Source organism: Miniopterus schreibersii (genome assembly GCF_964146895.1).
Source record: "Miniopterus schreibersii genome assembly, chromosome: 1".
Taxonomy (NCBI): domain Eukaryota; kingdom Metazoa; phylum Chordata; class Mammalia; order Chiroptera; family Miniopteridae; genus Miniopterus; species Miniopterus schreibersii.
The window spans coordinates 118,953,449-118,973,144 of record NC_138101.1 but is presented as its reverse complement, the minus strand read 5'-3'; the positions used below and the strand labels follow the sequence as shown (position 1 = coordinate 118,973,144).

General features: G+C 33.5%; 1 protein-coding gene across 4 annotated transcripts in view; it reads right to left on the bottom strand.

The window, feature by feature from the left end:
* LOC308554805 (ankyrin repeat domain-containing protein 26-like) overlaps positions 1-19,696 on the bottom strand; it is a 111,759-nt gene that overhangs the window by 49,499 nt on the left and 42,564 nt on the right. For 3 of the 4 annotated variants that reach the window (XM_081132337.1, XM_081132340.1, XM_081132338.1), the window contains 4 exons: positions 15,706-15,776; positions 6,273-6,430; positions 2,615-2,648; positions 2,195-2,336 (listed from right to left, as the gene is read on the bottom strand). In XM_081132337.1, the coding sequence (XP_080988463.1) occupies positions 2,195-2,336; positions 2,615-2,648; positions 6,273-6,430; positions 15,706-15,776 (405 nt within the window). The remainder of the gene's footprint in view (positions 1-2,194; positions 2,337-2,614; positions 2,649-6,272; positions 6,431-15,705; positions 15,777-19,696) is intronic. The other variant, XM_081132339.1, reaches the window with a different exon arrangement.

The window sequence follows — 19,696 nt, the reverse complement described above, 5'->3', positions numbered from 1 at the left end:
TTATGGGAATATAGTCATGTCCATTAATTTATGTATTGTCTACTCTCACGCTACAGTGGCAGAGCTGTAATTAGGTGTAACAGAGAATGTTATTGGCCACGAGTCTTAAATATTTACTATTGTTAGTAAAATAGTAGTTTAAGAAAGAAAGTTTGACAACATTTGGTTATGTAGAAAATCTGATAGAATCTATCAAAGAGCTACTAGAACTAACAGGTGAGTTTAGCAAAGTTGAAGGACAGAGAATCAATATACAAAAATCAACTGTATTTCTATATATTAGCAGTGAACAACCGGAAATTAAAATTTAAGATACATTATTTACACTGCATTGATAAATAAGAAATACCTACAGGTAATCTCATAAAAGATGGAAAGACCTATACAGTAAAATATTACTGAGAAAATTAAAGAAGGCCTGTATGCATGGAGACATATGCTCTGATCAGGTATTGAAAATTCAATATTGTTAAAAAGTCAATTTTCCCCAAATTAATCTGTGGATTCAACATGATCCAAATCTAATTTTGAGAATGCTAGCAGACTTTTTTTTTTAGAAATTGATGAAATGATTTAAATTTCATGTGGAAATGCAAAGAATCTAGAATAGCAAAACAACCATGAAAAAGATCACAACTGGAGGATTAACATTACCTGATTTCAAGAACTTTTATAAACCTAAAGTAAGTAAAACACCATTTTACTGGTGGAAAGATGGTCAAATACATTAATGGGACAGAACAGAGTCCAGAAATAAACCTACAAACATATGCTCAACTGATTTTGACAAAGGCAGAGTAGCATGAAGCAGAGAAAATATAGCCTTTTAAACAAATGGTGCAGGAATATATGCATATCTATGTGCAAAGGAATGAACTTGGATCTGTACATCATATGCAAAAGAGAACACAAAATGAATCATAGATCTAAACACGAGACTTAAAACTATAAAACTTCTAAAGAAAATCTTAAAAGAAAATTTTGTGACGTTGTGCTAGGCAAAGTATTCTTAGACATGAACAATAAAAGCAAAATCCATAAAAGAACAAATGGGTAAATTGGGTTTCACCAAAAATAAAAACTCCAGTCTTCAAAAGACACTGGTGAAGAGAGCTAAAAGACGAGCTACAGACTAGGGCAAAACCCTTGCAAAAAATAGAGCTGATAAAGGAATTGTATCCAGAATACATAAAGAATCCTCAAAACTCAACAAATAAGAAGACAAACACCATAATTTTTTAAATGGCAAAAGATCTAGACAGACAGTTCAGAGAAGATACACAGATGTCAAATATGTACATGAAAAGATGCTCAACATTATTAGTTATTAGGGAAATGAATAGTAAAACCATAATGATAGATACACACACTACACACCCATTAGAATGGCTAAGGTTTTAAAAACTGGCAATACTAAATGTTCATGAAGATATGGAGGAATTGGAACTTTTATACACTGCTGGAAAGGAATGAGAAATGGTACAATTACTTTAGAAAACAATCCGCAGTCTCTTAATAAGGGATACAAAGGGGCACAAGGAAACTTTTAGGGGTGATAGATATGTTAACTATCTGGATTGTGGTGCTGAATTCATGTGTGTGCACACATGTCAAGACTATCAAATTATACACTTCATATATGTGTAGTTCACCTAACCTAGCTGTTGAAAAAAAAAGCTCTATTACAGGAAAAAACATATAAGACAGTGGCTATAACATAGATGGAAAGAAGGATAATACAAAATGTAGCTGGAGGATTATGGCCTTTAAACTTATAGCAATAAGAAGTAATATCTGGGTTTTAAAATGGTGAGATCTGAATTTTTAGAATACGTAAAAATTATGGGGGCAGTGTAGACCAAGGCTTCAGGAGGTGAAACGGCAGAAAACAGTGCTGACCTTATTTCAGTATCCTAGGAGGGAAGTCTCATAACCTGAACTTGGGTGAAGGCATCGGAGAGAAGCAGAGTCAATAAACACACTAGGCTTCCCATCCACACTGAGAAAAGTACAGTGGGAATTATCACAGCTCTTCGGCTGAGAGCAGACAATCGCTCTCATTTTATTTTAGTATAAAACATATTTCCCAGATAAATAGCTCAACAATACGTCCTCTGGGATGCAAAACTAGACAAGGTGTGCATAAGTTACTACAGTATACAGAAAAAGGCTTTAATTTATACAATGGTGTTACCTTTACATTCCAAGCCAAGTTGTTCAATTAACAACATTGGATTTTTATAACTGGAGTACGGCAACTCACAATGTTCTGAAACTGTTTCAGATGACTGAGTTAAATCATCAAGGTCATCCACAGAATTAATTTTCTCTTTAACCTAAAAATAAATAATACTGTTTTTCAAAACATTGATAAAATATACTCAGTTTACAGAGGTGATAGATATCCACCTTTTTATAAAAGCCAAAACCCAGGTATTCTTAAAAGAACTTATTTTTATCAAAAAGGTACCTTGATCAATAACTAGTGTTTCTAAAACACTTTTTCTAAGTAAAATTCTCTACAACAAAGGAAGGTTTTCTATTTTTCACTATATCTTTTATAATCTATTTTTTACTACAGAAAATATTTTTGATAATTTAATTTTTAAAATACCTTGTTCTCTTCACTAGATGTTTTCTTTGCAGACCTAAAAAACAAACATAAAGTTCTTTTCAGGTGAGTATTAAATACTTAAATACAAAGAATATCTAACCTATTATTTCTTATATAAAATCTCTGCATTTGTAATTAATTTTCTCTAAGGGGGATTAAACAATAAATAGAAAGAAAACTAACATTAAAGGACAAAGACGGTATACTAATAATATTAACATTAAGTATTAAAATTAGATCAAGATGACAGTCAAAGCAGAAGGAAAAACATAATGTTTGTTATTCATACTTTTCACAGGAAGAAATAATATACCACAGTTTTGATTGTCATGTTCAATAAAAATAAGTTTTTACTAGCCCTAAGACCTATTTGGAAAGTACTATTTAAGTCCTTATATGAAGGAAACCCTTTTATAATAATCATGATATTAGCTTCTTAAGGACTAACTATGCAATTAGTATTGTATTATTATGACCATTTTACATGTCTTAGGAGCATTTTAATCCTCACAAAAGGAGGTAGGCAATATATTAGGTATTTTACAAAGGAAGAAAATGAGGCATAAAAAGGCTAAGTAACTTGCCAGAGTCTATAGAGCTGGTCAATAGCAGAAACAGAATTCAATCCCAGGGAATCTGGCTTCAAAACATGTGTTTCACAATATGCTTTGAAAGTAACACTTACTTTTAAGTGTGTTTAAGCACTATGGCAAATGAATTTATATTATTCTATTTCTAGCTATAATTATAAGTAATAATTTCTGAATAGTACACATTTTTTAAAATAAAAAGAATTTTGTATCTAGACCATATTGAAAACATTCTTTTAATAAACTAAAGATGTTTTTGATAAATTCAGCAATAGGCATTCATTCATCTATTCAACTTATTCACACATTTGACATACACTTATTGAGCACGCAGTACATGTCAATGACACTGTTGTAACAGAAGGCATGGTTTTTATATTTTAGAACTTTACAATCCAAAAGTAATAATCTGTGACAGATTGTTAATAGTTTATTTTTCTATTGTACATACATAAAATCTACCCCCTTTTCCCAGAATCTAAAAGACTATTAAGTTAATATAACCTAATACTTTAGAGTACCTTACAAATCATAGCTATGCATGATGATACTGTCAAAGGCACTATAATATGTAGAATCTTTAAGGGATAATTAAATTCTATTCAATATGGTCTCAATGTTTATTATTATAAAATTTTAAAATCTGTATATGATTGTTTACCTTTTCGGTAATAATCTACATGTTCAATATATGAGAATATTCCAATGGCTACCAATTCTGAATAAACAACCTTTTATCACAAATCTCTACATGACTGAAGTACTACAGACAATTAGTTAATCACATATACAAAATATAATGTAATACAATTAACAAGCTATCTAATACTTGGAAATGAAAATAAACTTAAATTTAACAAACATGTCCTCCTCTACTGGATCTTTTCCAACAATACACATAGTCTAAAAGCTCCCATCTTAAAATAAAAAAAGAAAGAAAACGCCTTTCAACTCCACATTCTTCTTCCATCATCATCCATTTTTCTATTGCCTTTCTCAGTAAAAATTCTCTAAGGAGTTGTTCACATTTATTCATTACAGTCTGGCTTCCATGGCAACTATTTATTGAAACTGCTTATTGGAAGAGTCAATTGTTATCTTAACCTTTCAAAGGTGTTTGATATAGCTGTGAATCCTCTAACCCTGTACAATATCATATAACATATCACTTTTCTCATGCTTGCAAAAACCACAGAAAGATTTCTCACTTGAAGAAAATCATTCAAATCTAGAATATTTTACACTACTCCCATATATAATGTAATTAGTCATATTAAAATTCTGTAACTGCAACAAAGGGGAAAAGGCAGAAAATTCTTATTTCATAAACGGAATTTTTGTAAATTGTATAATATGAAGTCACTGTTGACAAATTGGGAGTGCTGCATACTGAGATATGCTCTCTATACGTGGAATCTAAAGAACTTAATAAACTGATGAACAGAATAGATTCAATGACATGGAAGCATAGATGAGACTGATGAATGTCAGAGGGATGGAGGAGGGCGGGTGGGTGGAGGGGGAGAGAGTAACCAAAGAATTTATATGCATATATGCACAACCCAAGGACACGGACAATGGTAGGGAGAGGGACTGGGGAGGTGGATGGGACGGGGTTATTGGGGAGAAAAAATGGCATCTGTAATATTTTAAACAAAAATAAAATTTAAAAATATTTTTGAAAAAAAGGAAAGACAAAGGCATGCATGCAGCATACCTTTAAAAAGAGGATTCACTACATTAGCAACGCTTTGGTTTATAGCGCAGGGGCAAATGACTGCCTGCAGGCCAAATCCAGACCAGTGCCTGTTTTTGTCAATAAACTTTTATTGGAACACAGCCACATCCATTCATTTACTTATTGTCCATGACAGATTTCAGAGGCTGGATGGTCCACAAAGCCTAAAATATTGACTATCTGGCCCTTTACAGAAAAGGCCTGTTCACCCAGTTTAACAGATTAATCCCATGATATGTTGAAATGTTTATACTAAAGACATGGAACAAATTGTCATGTGAAATTCCTTGCTTTCAAATTAATTTGCGGGTCCAATATTTAAGTGCATACGTATTAAAACAAAACACAAAAATCTAATAACTAGCAATTTTGATAGTAATAAAGTAGAGTGCCAATGTAGTATGTAATTTCCTTTTGAAACTCAACAACTTTAGAAGTGTTTAACATTTGCTTAGGATGTCAAAATTTGATATCATCAAACCAAATGCTTTAAATATACTTCAGTTGTGAAACTATCAGTATGCTGTAGAACTAACCTCATTTTTTCCAGTTGTTACATACTACATTATTTTACGGGTATAACAACTTATTTCCTTATTGCTAGGTATTTAGACTACTTCCAACTTTTTGATATGCAATGCTATAAAAAAATGTCCTTAACATATATATGTATATACAGGATGGGGCAAAAGTAGGCTTATAGTTCATATGGAAAATAATACAATAATTAATAAACAATAATACAAGCATAAACTCTGTTTCACATACAACTGTAAACCTACTTTTGCCCTACCCTGTATGTAACATAGTTGTAGAAATATCCTTGATGCATATAAGTATATCATATATCCTTAACATGTCATATTATATATAATATATAATGACCTGTTGTATGTCTTATATACATAATAATATATAATAAATGTCCTTAGAATGTGTGTGTATATTTATACAAGTCATGTTTTCCTGTAGGATCTAGTTCTGGAAGTGAAACTGTTAGGATAAAGGAATGACACATTTGAAATTTTGAAACATGCTGCTCAGTTAACCTTCCAAAAAAGATGTGTCAATTTTATCTAACAATAGTGTATGAAAATGACCTTTTTCTCGCATTTTCCAACCCTGGTTATTTTTTAAATAAAATATTTATCATTATGACTTCAAAAAATGGTATCTCACTGTTTGTTAATTTGCATTCTTCTGATTACCAGGCAAGATTGAATATCCCTAAGTAGAAATATATAATTTGTTGATCATGAATATTAGTTCAAATAAAAATTTATTTTACAGGGAAATAGTTACCCACTGTTAAATATTGCTATCGGCTCACCAATCAGAATATTCATTCTCCATAACAGGAAATTGTTGGTTATCAGTTTGTCCACTCCTTTGTTGAATTAATCCATCGCTGTCATCAGCACCAGCATTATGGATGTTTCGTGTTACTTCCACTTCACTACTTCTGTGTATCTTTTTTTCTTCTTCAACCTTTAATGAAAGTTTGATATGAAGGATAATTGTTATCACTTTATTCATTAGAAAGACTTGTTGTGTTTTCATTAATTTTATCATTTGTCTCTTAGTTTAATTGTCATGACTTTAATCAATAAAAATATTTTTGTGCTTACTTTAATTTTATCATTACAGGTCTTTGAGATTTTTGTAAATTCTGCTTTATTTCTGTTTCAGTAAAGAAGCAGAATTTTCCCAAGATTTCAAAAAGGGCTTTCTTAATTCTGTGCTCTTACTCACACCCACTCGTTACTACCTAACATCCCCCACCCGGCTTCTGTTTGCGCAGTGGAGACGGAAATAAAAAGACAAAGACGTAATTCGTCCTTTTCTGTCTTTCCCACAACCATGTTTAGAGGACTGACATTGCGCTTCAGTAACAAATTCCTCTTTCTGCACTAAGCTATTCTTTCCCCCATTGCCTTTTACGATTCTTTTTGCTTTTTGGCCCTGGGGTTATCAAAAAAGTGACGGAATTCATAAAATATATGCACCGAAGTTTACCACAACACAGGCACAGAGCGAAGGCGATGAATTGTTAGGTAACGTAGAACCCTGGAAAAGGAGTAATGCTCCCCAAATTTCATACTAAATAACCATAAAATGTTATAGTTGGAGAGTATGGGTACAGAAGTAATTAACTACTTTAGCCCCATATTTGCTGATAATTCAAATACAACCAAGAAAGGTTAAATAATCTGCCCAAAGCTCCTGAAAATGCATTACCTAACATTTTATGGCACCAAAAGAGATGATACAATTCTATAATGCTGAATCAGATAAATTACCAGATAAACTCATCAAATTAATCAGATAAGTTAAAAGTATGATGTTTGCAAAGTAATTTAATGCCTTAGTTTGGGGGGAGGGCTCATCTAGTTTTTCTTTTAAAGGAGACTATCTCAATTTTTGTCTATCTTTAAAAGTCAATGTGTCTCAAAACTCAGTTTTTTACTTCAGAGTTAAATACTGAATTTTCTGCAAAGGGTTTATACTACCTATATGATAACGTTGTACATGTCAAAATTGACCATACTTTATTAAACAAGATAATATGAACGTTTGAGTCTATAAAAACATGAGAGTAATAAAAAACAAAACATATGTCGAGGTATATGTACTTGCTATGAAAAATATCTCAAAGTGGTCCTGATGGGATTCTAAGTTCAAAAGCATCTAAGATTGCACACATTAAAGCACAAAAATAGATTAGTTCAGTTATGGCAGGTTTTGCTCAGTGGTTAGAGAATCAGTCCTCAGACTGAAGGGTCCTGAATTCGATTCCGGCCAAGGGCTGGTTGTGGCGTGTAAGGAAGGCAACCAATCGATGTGTCTCTTTCACATCATGTTTCTCTCTCTTTCTCTCTCTGTCCCTTCCACGGTCTCTGAAAAGCAATGGAAAAAATATCCTTGGGCAAGGATTAAAAAAAAATAGATTCATTTAGCTGGGAATATTTGTTTATATTACTTCCCCCAGTCACGGCTTCCTTCTCATTTTATTGTTTATGGAATGCAATTTATATTGAGGCCAATAAACTTAAAAAAAAACCACCTAGTGCTCATTATATTTTTAAAGCAAATTTCTTTATACTTTCTCTGGTTCAGAAGGTCACATGGTACATAGCTAAATTGGTTTCCCAGTTCATATGGAAGACTGACAGAGAGACTTAAGTTGATTAAGGAACCAAAATTATGAGAATGTTTTCCTAAACTATTATTTTAGATGGCTGAAATAATCAGTTTCTAGACACAATTACAAATTTACACAACTCCATTTTACACACAAACGTTTTTCATAAGTGAAAAACCAGAATGGATCAGATAATTGATAAAGAGAAAAACAGAGTAGCATCAAGTGAGCCTCTACTTCTTTTTGAGGTTGAACTTTCTTTTTCCAAAGCCAGAAACTCTTAATTTTAACATGTCTATCTCATTCTTAAAACTTTGTATATCTTGCTGTCATTCTTCATTTAGATATCATTCACAGGTTCTGTCACTATACGGTAGAAAAGAATTCACACTTTCTAATTCATGTTCCATACTTTTACAGTTATTAGCACTAAAAATATCTGTATAAAATGGCTTCTCAAACAAATCTTGATTTTGGTTTTGTTTCTTTAAAAGTATTTGTAACAGTAATCTCATGACTTTTTATTTGAATCATGTGTTTTATTTCATTGCAGCAGGCAAGCCACAAATCAAGAAGGCTTTTTTGATCACTAGGCTGAGGTGTATATACAATGTCTAATTTCCAATTAGTAATGTCTGGGTTCACAATTTTTGTCATCTGCATATCAAACTCTAGGTATTTTTTCATTTCCAACTTAACTACTGGGTATTTCACTTTTTAAATTTTTTTATATCATTATAAAAATTCTTCTCATTTTTGTTAAAACATGTTCAGTGTCTGGTTTGCTATTATTTTTAGTGTAATTTATTTTCATTTTAACAAAGCTTAGAAGATTACCAACAAGCATATCCTGAGGACCCAGAGTACGAATGAGATAGAAAATACTTTTGAGAGTGGGTTCTTCTTGTTCAGGAAATGTTTAGAATACTGCAGAGACAGACAAATGCATCTTTTCCATCACAATCAAGTATTTTATTTGTCAAATTAGAAGGTATTTATTGTAAGCTTGTTTCTTCTTTAGGGTTATCATGTAGTGGCTGTTTCTCAAGACAAGCAGTAATTTTGTATTTTTCACAAATTTTACCAAACTTCTGCTTTAACTCATTTGTGATAAGTTGTAAATTGTTCCCCCATCCTAATTTGCCTTGTTTGATCCACATTTCCTCACTTTTGCAAAGAAGGATGTCCTGAATATGCAGATGTATTCTCTCTGTCCCCTGCTCTATTTATTTCTGATTCATGAGACATTTTTCCAGATGCAAAGTGGAATGTTAATTTGCTTGCTTTGATTTTCAGATGTTTTTGCTGTTGGGGGACATGTTGGTGCAATAACTTTATCTTTAAATAATCAAGTACGAATAAAGAAAAATTATAATTAAAATTTAACCATTAAAATTTTTTTCCTTTTTTAAATTAGATTTATTGGGGTGACAATGGTTAATATGGTCATATAGGTCTCAGGTATGGGTTTCTATGTTATAAGATCTGTATATTGCACTGTGTGCCCACCACCCAAAGTCAAATCTTTTCCCATGACCATATGTTTAGCTACCCCCAAATCACTGGATTGTAATGAAAGAAGTGAAAAATAACTTGCCTTGGTCTAAATTAAAAAACAAAACAAAACATGAACCTGCAAACCTAATTTTGTCAATACTGGAAGTAAGTAATTCATTGGATATTAAGTCTACCAAAAATAAATTGGTAGATGAATTTTAACGTTACAAAGGCTCCCTCACTTAAACTATTTTACCTCACTACATCTTAAATAGTGAGCCCCTACATTGCACTTAAGAATTACTTTTAGGGGGGATCCATGATGGCAGTGGAGTAGGTGAGTTGCACTCACCTCCTCCCAGGACCAAACTGAAATTACAATTAAATTATAGAACAGTCAATCTGAATAACTAACTGATGACTAATGGAACATAAAAACTAAAGCATTTCCCTTAAAATCAGGAACAAGACAGGAATGTCCAATTTCACCATTCTTATTCAACATAGTACTGGAAGTCCTTGCAAGAGCAATCAGACAAAAAGAGAAATAAAAGGCATCAGAATTGGAAAGTAAGAAGTAAAACTGTCATTTGTAAATAACATGATAGTGTGTACAAGGAATCCTAAACACTCCACCAAAAAACTATTAGAACTGACAAATGTATTCAATAAGTAGCAGGATACAAAATTAATATTAAAAAATTCATTGCACCATGGAATACTATGCAGCTATAAAAAAGAAGGGCTGGCCAGGCTCCCACAGGCAGCAGCTGAAGGTCCAGAGGGATATCACAGCTGGAGGAGGATTCCCACTGAGGACTCTAGGGCCCAAACCCCAGGCTGGGCTTCCCAGGGAAGAGCACCAGAACTGAGAAAGATGCCCACATAACATATGGCTATGAAAATCAGCAGGGATTCTGTCTGCCAGGGAGAGATAGCTGGAAATGTAGGCACCCTCTTAAAGGGCCAATGCACAAAGTTTCGTGTGCAGCAATTCACCTTGGGTTCCAGCAGAGGAAGGGCAGAGTACACTAGAACTGTGTGAGGAGGATCTAGCGTTGTGGGCTCTGGAGATAGAGTTAAGAGGGCACCAATCTAGGTTCTTGTGCCGAGTCATTACCTCATAATGCAGAGAATATCTTTCACAAGCTGACATTTACCTTCCAAGCAGCTTTTGCCTGAGGGGGAAGCAACTGCCCCATCCTGCTAGAAAACTTCTGGTACTACTCAGTGGAGTTTCTATAGCCTAAGGCTCATTAAGAGAATCAGATTAATCAGTCTGCAGGCAGAGGCAGAACTCAGAGTGCTTAGAGTCTTTACCTGATCTGCTTCTAGACCCAGGCCTTGGAAAAGCAGATTTTGGGTGCATCTTGGTCCTGTCCAAATGCACCAAGCCCCAACAGAGGGGACCTCAAGCCGTGGGTTGTTGATAGCTCCAAACAGCGTACTCAGGACCAGTCACAAACAGCGTCTGACACTGGCTTACACCAGAGATTGTCCAAAAAGACTGAGAACCCTAGCAGGCCTACCTTATAGAAACCCACATAGGCCGCCAAAATGGGGAGACAAAAAAACAAGGCCCAAATGAAAGAACAAGAGAAGTTTCCAGAAAAAGAGCTAAAGTAAGTGGAGATAAGCAATCTATCAGATAGAGAGTTCAGAATACTGATTGTAAGGATGCTCAACAGCATGAAAAAATATATGGACACTATGAAAATGACCAGTCAGAAATGAAGAATGACATAGTAGACATTAAGAATACATTGGAAAGAATAAACAGCAGATTAGAGGAAGCTGAGGAACAGATCAACGAATTAGAACACAAGGTAAAAAAATATGACTCAATCTGAGACCCAAAAAGAAAAACAAAAAAAAAGGAGGAAAGTCTAAGGGAGCCATGGACAACATGAAACATAACAACATTCACATCATAGGAATGCCAGAAGAGGTTGAAAGTAAGCAAGGGTTAAAGAACCTGTTGAAGAAATAATGGCAGAAAACTTCCCTAACCTGGTCAAGGAAAAAGTCACACAAGTTCAGGAGGCACAGTGAGTCCCAAGGAAGAAGAATCCAAAGAGGCCCACGCCCCGACACATCATTAAAATGCCAAAAATTCAAGACAAAGAGAGAATCTTAAAGGCAGCAAGAGAAAAACAATCTGTTACCTACAAAGGAGCTCCCATAAGGTTGTCAGCTGATGTCTCAGAAACTCTACAGGCCAGAAGGGAATGGCATGAAGTATTCAAGGTAATGCAAAACAAGGATCTGAAACCAAGACTGCTCTATCCAGCAAGGCTATCATTCAAAACAGATGGTGAAATAAAGAGTTTCCCAGACAAAAAAAAGGATAAAGGAGTTTATCACCACCAAACCAGCACTGCAGGAGGCGTTAAAGGGACGGCTGTAATTAGAAGTAGAAATAGAAGCATTGCAAGAAATGTTAAAGGGACTGCTGTAATAATAAGAAGAAATAGAGAGAGAAACATAGACATAAAGAATTAAAATGGCAATAAATAAGGACCAATCAATAATAACCTTAGGACTTAAAGGGAGAGATTAACAGCAATACAGGCATAGTAGAGGACTTTAACACTCTACTAACTTCACTGGATTGATGTTCCAGACAAAAAGTCAACACAGAAACAGTGACTAAATATGCCATACTGGATCAGATGGATTTCATTGATATTTACAGAACATTTCACCTCAAAGCTGCAAAATATACATGCCTCTCAAGTGCACATGGGTCATGCTCAAAGATAGACCACATGTTAGGACACAAAAACAATCTCTACAAGTTCAAGAAGACTGAAATCATATCAACCATCTCAGATCACAATGCGATGAAATTAGAAATCAACTACAATAAAAACACTCAAAAACATTAAAAGACATGGAAGCTAAATAGCATGTTATTAAACAGTGAATGGGTTACCAATAAGATCAAGAAAGAATCAAAAAACTTCCTGGAAACAAATGAAAATGAACACACAACAACCCAAAATCAATGGGACACAGTAAAAGCAGTCCTAAGGGGGAAGTTCATTGCACTGCAGGCCTATGTCAAAAAGCAAGAAAAATTTTTAGTAAACTATCTAACCCTATAGCTTAAAGAATAGAAAGCTCCCCTGTGAAGCTGTCCCTACCAGGGCTTTTGTTTTCTGGGAGTTTTTTTATTGCTCCTTCAATTTTATCAGTTGTTATTGGCCTATTCAGGTTTTCTGATTCTTCCTGATATAGTTTTACATGATCTCACTAATATGTGGAAACTAATAAACAAAACAGGCTGAGGAACAAAATAGGTCCAGAGAAATAGAAGCATGGAACAGACTGATGAATCTCAGTGGAAAACACGGGGTGCGGGAGTGGGTGGGGAGAGATTAATCAAAGAACTTATATGCTTATATGCATAACCCATGGACACAGACAATAGTGTGGTGAAGGCCTGGGAGGGTGGATGCGTGGGGGAGGGGACCAGTGGGGAAAATGAGGGGGATATCTGTAATACTTTCAACAATAAAGATAAATTAAAAAAAATTTGGTTGCATTTTATATACCAATAATAAACTATCAGGGAATCTAAGAAAACAATTCCACTTACAATTATATCAAAAAATTACCTAAGAAAAAATTTAACTAAGAAGGTAAAAAACCTGTACTCAGAAAATTATAAGATCCTGAAGAAAGAAATAGAAGATACAAATAAGTAGAAGCATATACTGTGTTCATAGGTAGAAAGAATTAACATCATTAAAATGTCCATACTACCCAAAGCAATCTAAAGATTTAACACATTCCTATCAAAATACCAATGGTGTATCTCACAGAACGAGAACAAATAATCCAAAAATTTATATGGAACCACAAAAGACCCCAAATAGCCTCAGAAATCCTGACAAAGAACAAAGTTGCAGATATCACACTACCTTATAGCAAACTATACAGAACAGCATGGCACTGGCATGAAAACAGACATATAGATCAATGGAACAGAACAGAGAGCCCAAAAATAAACCCATGCCTATATGGTCAATTAATATTTGACAAAGAAGGCCAGAGCATACAATGGGGTATAGTCAGTCTACTCAATAAATAAATGGTGTTGGGAAAATTGATGAGGTACATGCAGAAAGAAAAAGAAACTAAACCACCTTCTTATATCACATATAAGAATGAACTCAAAATGGATTAAAGACTTAAGGTAAGACTCAAAACTATTAAACTCCTAGAAGAAATCATAAGCAGTAAGATCTCTGAGATTTCTCTTAGCAATATTTTCTCTGATATATCTCTGCAGGCAAGGGAAATCAAATAAAACTAAACAAATGGTGAAGCCACTGCAGTATGGAGTGTCCTCAAAAAATTAAAAATGGATTTTCCTTATGACTCAGCAATTTCACTTCTGGGTACGCATATGAAGAAACTCAAAACAGTAACTCAAAACAATATATGCACACCTATGTTCACTGCAGGGTTATTTACAATAGCCAAGCTATGGATGCAACCCAAGTGCACATCAATAAAAAACAATGAAATCTTATCATTTGTGACAGCATGGATAGACCTAGAGGGTCTATAGTTATGCTATGTGAAAAAAGTCAGTCAGAGAAAGAAAAATACCACATGATTTCATTTATATGTGGACTCTAAAGTATAGATTGAAAAATAAAATAGATTAAAAAATAAACAAAAGAGAAACAAACTCATAGATATAGAAAATAGACTGATGGTTGCCAGAGGGTTCGGGGACTGAGTGAAAAAGGTGAAGAAATTAAGAAGTCCAAATTAGTAGTTACAAAATAGTCACAGGGATGTAAAGTACAGCATAAGGAATATAATCAATAATATTTTAATAACCATGTATGGTGCCAGGTGCATACTGGAAATATTGGGGGAAATACTTTGTAAGGTACAGGATTTTTCTGATAGTATACTATCTTTTTTTATTAAATTTATTGGGGTGACATTGGTTAATAAAATTATATAGGTTTCAGGTGTACAATTCTATAATACATCATTTGTATATTGCATTGTGTATTCACCACCCCAAGTCAAGTCTTCTCCATCACCATTTATCCCCCTATACCCTTTTCTACTTTTCTCATCTCCCCTCCCCTCTTGTAACCACTGTGCTGTTGTCTGTGTCTATGAGGTTTAAAAAATTTTTTATTTTATGTATCTATGAAGGTTTTTTTATGATTGTCTAACCACTATGCTGTACATCTGAAACTAATACAGAATAATAATGAATGTAAACTGTAATTAAAAAATAAAATTTCAAAAATATTTTAAAATATTAACTGGAAAAGAGGAAAACTTTAAATTATTAGGAGCCAAAATCATTAAAATCAATTTTTAAAAAGCACAAATTCCTAAATTTTAATTCAAATGGTGTATTATGACAGTGTATGCCTTAATATAGTTATCTGGTGCATTCAATTCTGGTATGTTCTAATAGTCACTAATGAGAGTGGATAAAAAAATTAATAATATTTCCTGATTTTCTACACTGAAATGAAATATATTAGAAAGTTATTGTTTGTACCCTAACAAGAAAAGGTTCTAGCCAGGAAGGTGTGATCATCTAAATAGGCAGTTGAGTTTATTTTATGACTCCATTCTCTCCCTGAATGTAGTCCTTTAAGTCAATTACATAGGGATCACAAGGTAGAATATAGCTTTAACCTTGACATTAGTCACTAGCGATATGACACTGCAAATTCTGAACCACTGACAATGATTACTCTTTTCACATGAATCCAACTCAGTGGTCATTAGCTAGCTATATTGTTCATAATTTCAACTGTTTAATCATCTGATTCAATATTTGACGCTACTACCTTCTTTATCATGTAAGGAAGTTATAGAAATGAAAGAAGCAAACAATATTTAGGAATTTTTTTGGCCTCAATTACAAGGATAAAGTTTAGCTATAAGTTACTATAGATTCTAACAATATTTTAAGTCTCATAATTAGTTAAAAATTTATAAAAACTAAAGATTCAATTATGATCTATTAACTCTAAAGCCTTGTTTAAAAGGTAATTTCATTTGGACTATGTTACATTTTTAAAGCATAGGAAACAAAATTATACCAGAAATTTAAATTCAAATTTTTACATACCTGTGCGTGGTTATTTTCACTTCCATCAAGCCTTTCTTGCTCTTCTTGTGATGTCACTTCTAAGTCTAGTTCTGCTGACAAATCTATGTATTAGTCAAAATGAACTACTTAGATCAGTTAAATAAAAGCTATTATCATTATAAAAAATGGAAAATACATTTTATCAATTGAGGGCTTAAATTAAGCTTAATCTTTAGCTGAACATTTATTTAATTAAGAAATACTTCTAATTATTGAAAACTTCAACAAAGAATTTAGGAAATATTAGGTATCACAAAGTTCAAGGCATGAAACATGTCAAAAAGTCATTTATAAATTCATTCACACATCAATGAACAAGACAATCAGAAACAAAATTAAGAAATATAGTGTAAACATATACAGTCACACCATATTCTCTATCTCCTAATGGTAACTTTTTAACATCTCCCTAATTTTCAACTGCAACATTATTCACAATTTCCAAAATCACTGTCACTTTTCACACCTTTATCAGTGTACACCTTCATTATATCTGAAATGTTTTCCTCTACTATTCTGACAAATTTCTTTTCATCTTTTAGGACTCAACACTGGGACTTGGGACTTAAAGAAGAACAGATAAGAGGTGTCAGGAATGACTTTTCTAGAGATAATGCCTGAGCAGAGACTTAAACAATGAGGTTAGCCAGAATCAAAGGAGAAGGGGGCAGGAAAGGGACACAGACAGCATGCAAGGCTATATCAAGACAGGGAGAAAAGCATACAATAGGATCAATTTTGTCTAAAATACAGAGATTGGTGAGGAGGGCATCACTAGCAGTTTAGTAATGCCAGAGAAGAGAATGGACAGTACAATGAGCTAAAAATGGAGAATTAAGCAGAAGTCAGATTATAAAAGCCTTATATGTAATTTTAAGAGACTTGGACAATCCTCACTCAAAGATATGTTCATTGATTTTAGAGAAAGGGGGGGGGGAAGAGAGAGAGACAGTGAGAGAGAGAGAGAAACATCTATGTGATAGAGAAACATTAATAGGGTGCCTCTTGTACGAGCCCCAACCGGGGATCGAACCTGCAACCTAGGCATGTGACCTGAGCAGGAATTGAACCTGCAACCTTTTAGTGCGCGGGGTGATGCTCCAACCAACTGAGCCACTCAGCCAGGGCGACATTAATATGTTTTAAAGAGTGGTTCAAGGTCATATTTGCATTTGAGATCACTCTAAATGCTGTCCTAGTGATGAATTTGAGAGGCATACAAATAAATGGAGAAAGATGAATTAGAAAGCAATAACGCAAAATAGAGCATGCAGGCCCGAACTGAGGAAACGCTTCCAGAAATATTTAAGATATAAAAATGTCAGGGCCCAGTATATAATAAATCTTTATTCAATGAATAAATGTTCAAATTCTGGGTCAACTAAATTCTGTTCATTACTTTATAAAAGGTATCAACTACGAACAGAAAAAAAAAACTACATGAACTGTGCTCAGTTGCTTGAGTTTATTTTGTAGTTTTTCTATTTCACATGTTTCTGTGATGAGGGAGCTTATGTCAGTGTTTTAGAAATACTGCTTCTTGTATCCACCAAGCTCATGAAGAAATAAGACACTTGCATAGATAGGTAAATAACTGGATTTATAGCTTGAAGTCACTACTCCAGGAGATAATTCAAAGTCTTTTGTAAATATAGTGTTAGTTCTAGAGGTAAGGAGAGGAAAGAAGAAAAAATTATAAGGGTAAATAACATATATGTTTGTTCTATTACTACACACCTGATCATATAACTTTTAAAGGGCACTAAGCTACAAGGGCACTAAGTTCATAAAGTGGAACACATATTAGATACGGTTAGTTAATAGCGTGAGTAACCTAGTAGAATTAAAATTGGTTTTCCATATATTAATTTTAAATGATACAGCACTCCTTAAAACAAATATTCCTTGTGAACTATGTAGTCATTAAAAAAACAGAACAAGGTGGGAGACTATATGGACACAGGTGAGAAGGAGGTACTATGTAGCAAATTCTTAGTGATTCCCATTACTGCTGGAAAGGTCTATTGTAAAATGTATGAGCCATATAAAGACAAGAAAAACTTTAAAATTTGGTTTTGGAAGGTACTTTTTCAGTTGCACTTAATAGTTCTAACTAATACTTGTGAATTGAGAGCTATAAAAATAAAGCTAAGAAACCATGTTTTGTTTGAGTAGGCAATCTTTAGATCTCTACCTAGTTTTCCCATCTAGTCCCAAAATTCTAAATATAATCCTGCCACCCACTCCCAAGTGTATGCTAAATACTAATATAAAGGAGCTTACTCTTTTTCCTAATTCTCTTTGTTATTTAAGTATATGTTACTTTGCTTATAGGAAGAATGCAAATGTCTTGTGAAAAGATATTGTTTGGTTGTAGGTTGCCTAAAAGGAGTAAACATAAAGTAGATTTTGACAAAAATGATTTTGAAAACTCAAAACTATGGTAAGGCCACAGAGGTGGTCTAGGGATAAACTGTTTCTTTATTACCATCTTTGCTCTCTTTCTTTGCTGGTAGCTGTTATTCACCTAGGTCACGGAGCCTATAATTCCCTAACAGAAACATAGCTCCAATATTAATCTTTTTTTATCTATTAAGGTCATCTGTCTAAAGTGTGAAGATGCTGAATTTTGGTCATTGATGGTAATACTAATGGACATTTATCATCAACTATAAAATACCCAGATCTAGTCTCATGATTGAGGGTCAAACTACTAGTAAAACCACAATCTGAAGAACCTAAAAATAAAGTTTTCATTTATTAGAATGTAAATAATAATACAAATTTGACAGACTTGTAAAAATTCTTTCTTCAGAGAAGTCCCATGTCCTCCTCTTCCCCCAAACATACTCCTTCACTGCACATTTACTTTGTGTCCTATCCTTGCCATTCACATAGAGAAGTTTAAGTAACTATTGTCTCTCATTTTTGTTCTTTTTTATTTTCTCATACTACTTACTTTTGTTCACTCAGCAATTTCTATTACATATTCTGTTTTCCATAAAAGCTTTGTTTATTAATAGTTAAGATACTTCAGGGTATAAATTTTTCTGTTACTATCAAAATTTGTGTCTAACAAATTATTTTTAAGTTTAAATATGCGTGACAAAACATGGCTTAAAAAAACTTTTAATGAATGATACTACTTCAAATAAGAAATTATGTAATTACAATAAAACACAACACAATGGTCTTTTTTAAATGCATGAGTATCTTCAGAATTCATTTTTAAGCCTTAGATAAATATAAATTCATATGAGAAACGATAGCCTTGGGTGACCTTATTGTTTCCATGTAAAAATAGGATCAGTCTAGGCCCACACTAGATCCAATGAGTACAAAGTGCCACGACACAGGAATGTTATATTCATTAATATAACAAAAATATTTTTCTTTTATTTAAACAAAATTATCAGATTTAAATTTTTTAAGACAAGTGAATACAAAAAGCAACAAATGTATAAATAAAGCTTTAAAACCTGTTTCACCACAAGGATCTCTTTATCATTTGACATCCATGAACCCCATATATAATTTAAAACCAGCCAGGCATGGCTCATAGGTTAAGCATCGGCCTAGGGTCCAGGAGATCGACATTCGATTCCTGGTCAGGGCACATGCCCGGGTTGCAGGCTCGATCCCCAGCAAGGGGGGTGCAGGAGGCAGTCAATCAATGACTCTCATCATTGATGTTTATATCTCTCTCTCCCTTCCTCTCTCTGAAATCAATAAAGATATATTTAAAAAAAAAACACACAAAAAAACCTCAGTGGTACTCAAATATCATTTGAGAATCCCTGTAGTCCTTAATATTGGTTCAGGGAGTCCAAAAGGTCAAGACTATTTTCACATTATTACTAAATGTGACTTGTCATTTTCACTCTCATTCTCTTATAAGTGTATAGGAGTTTTCTACAGACATGATATGTGATAACATCATTGCTCTAATGGTTAATGGGTAATAGTTCTA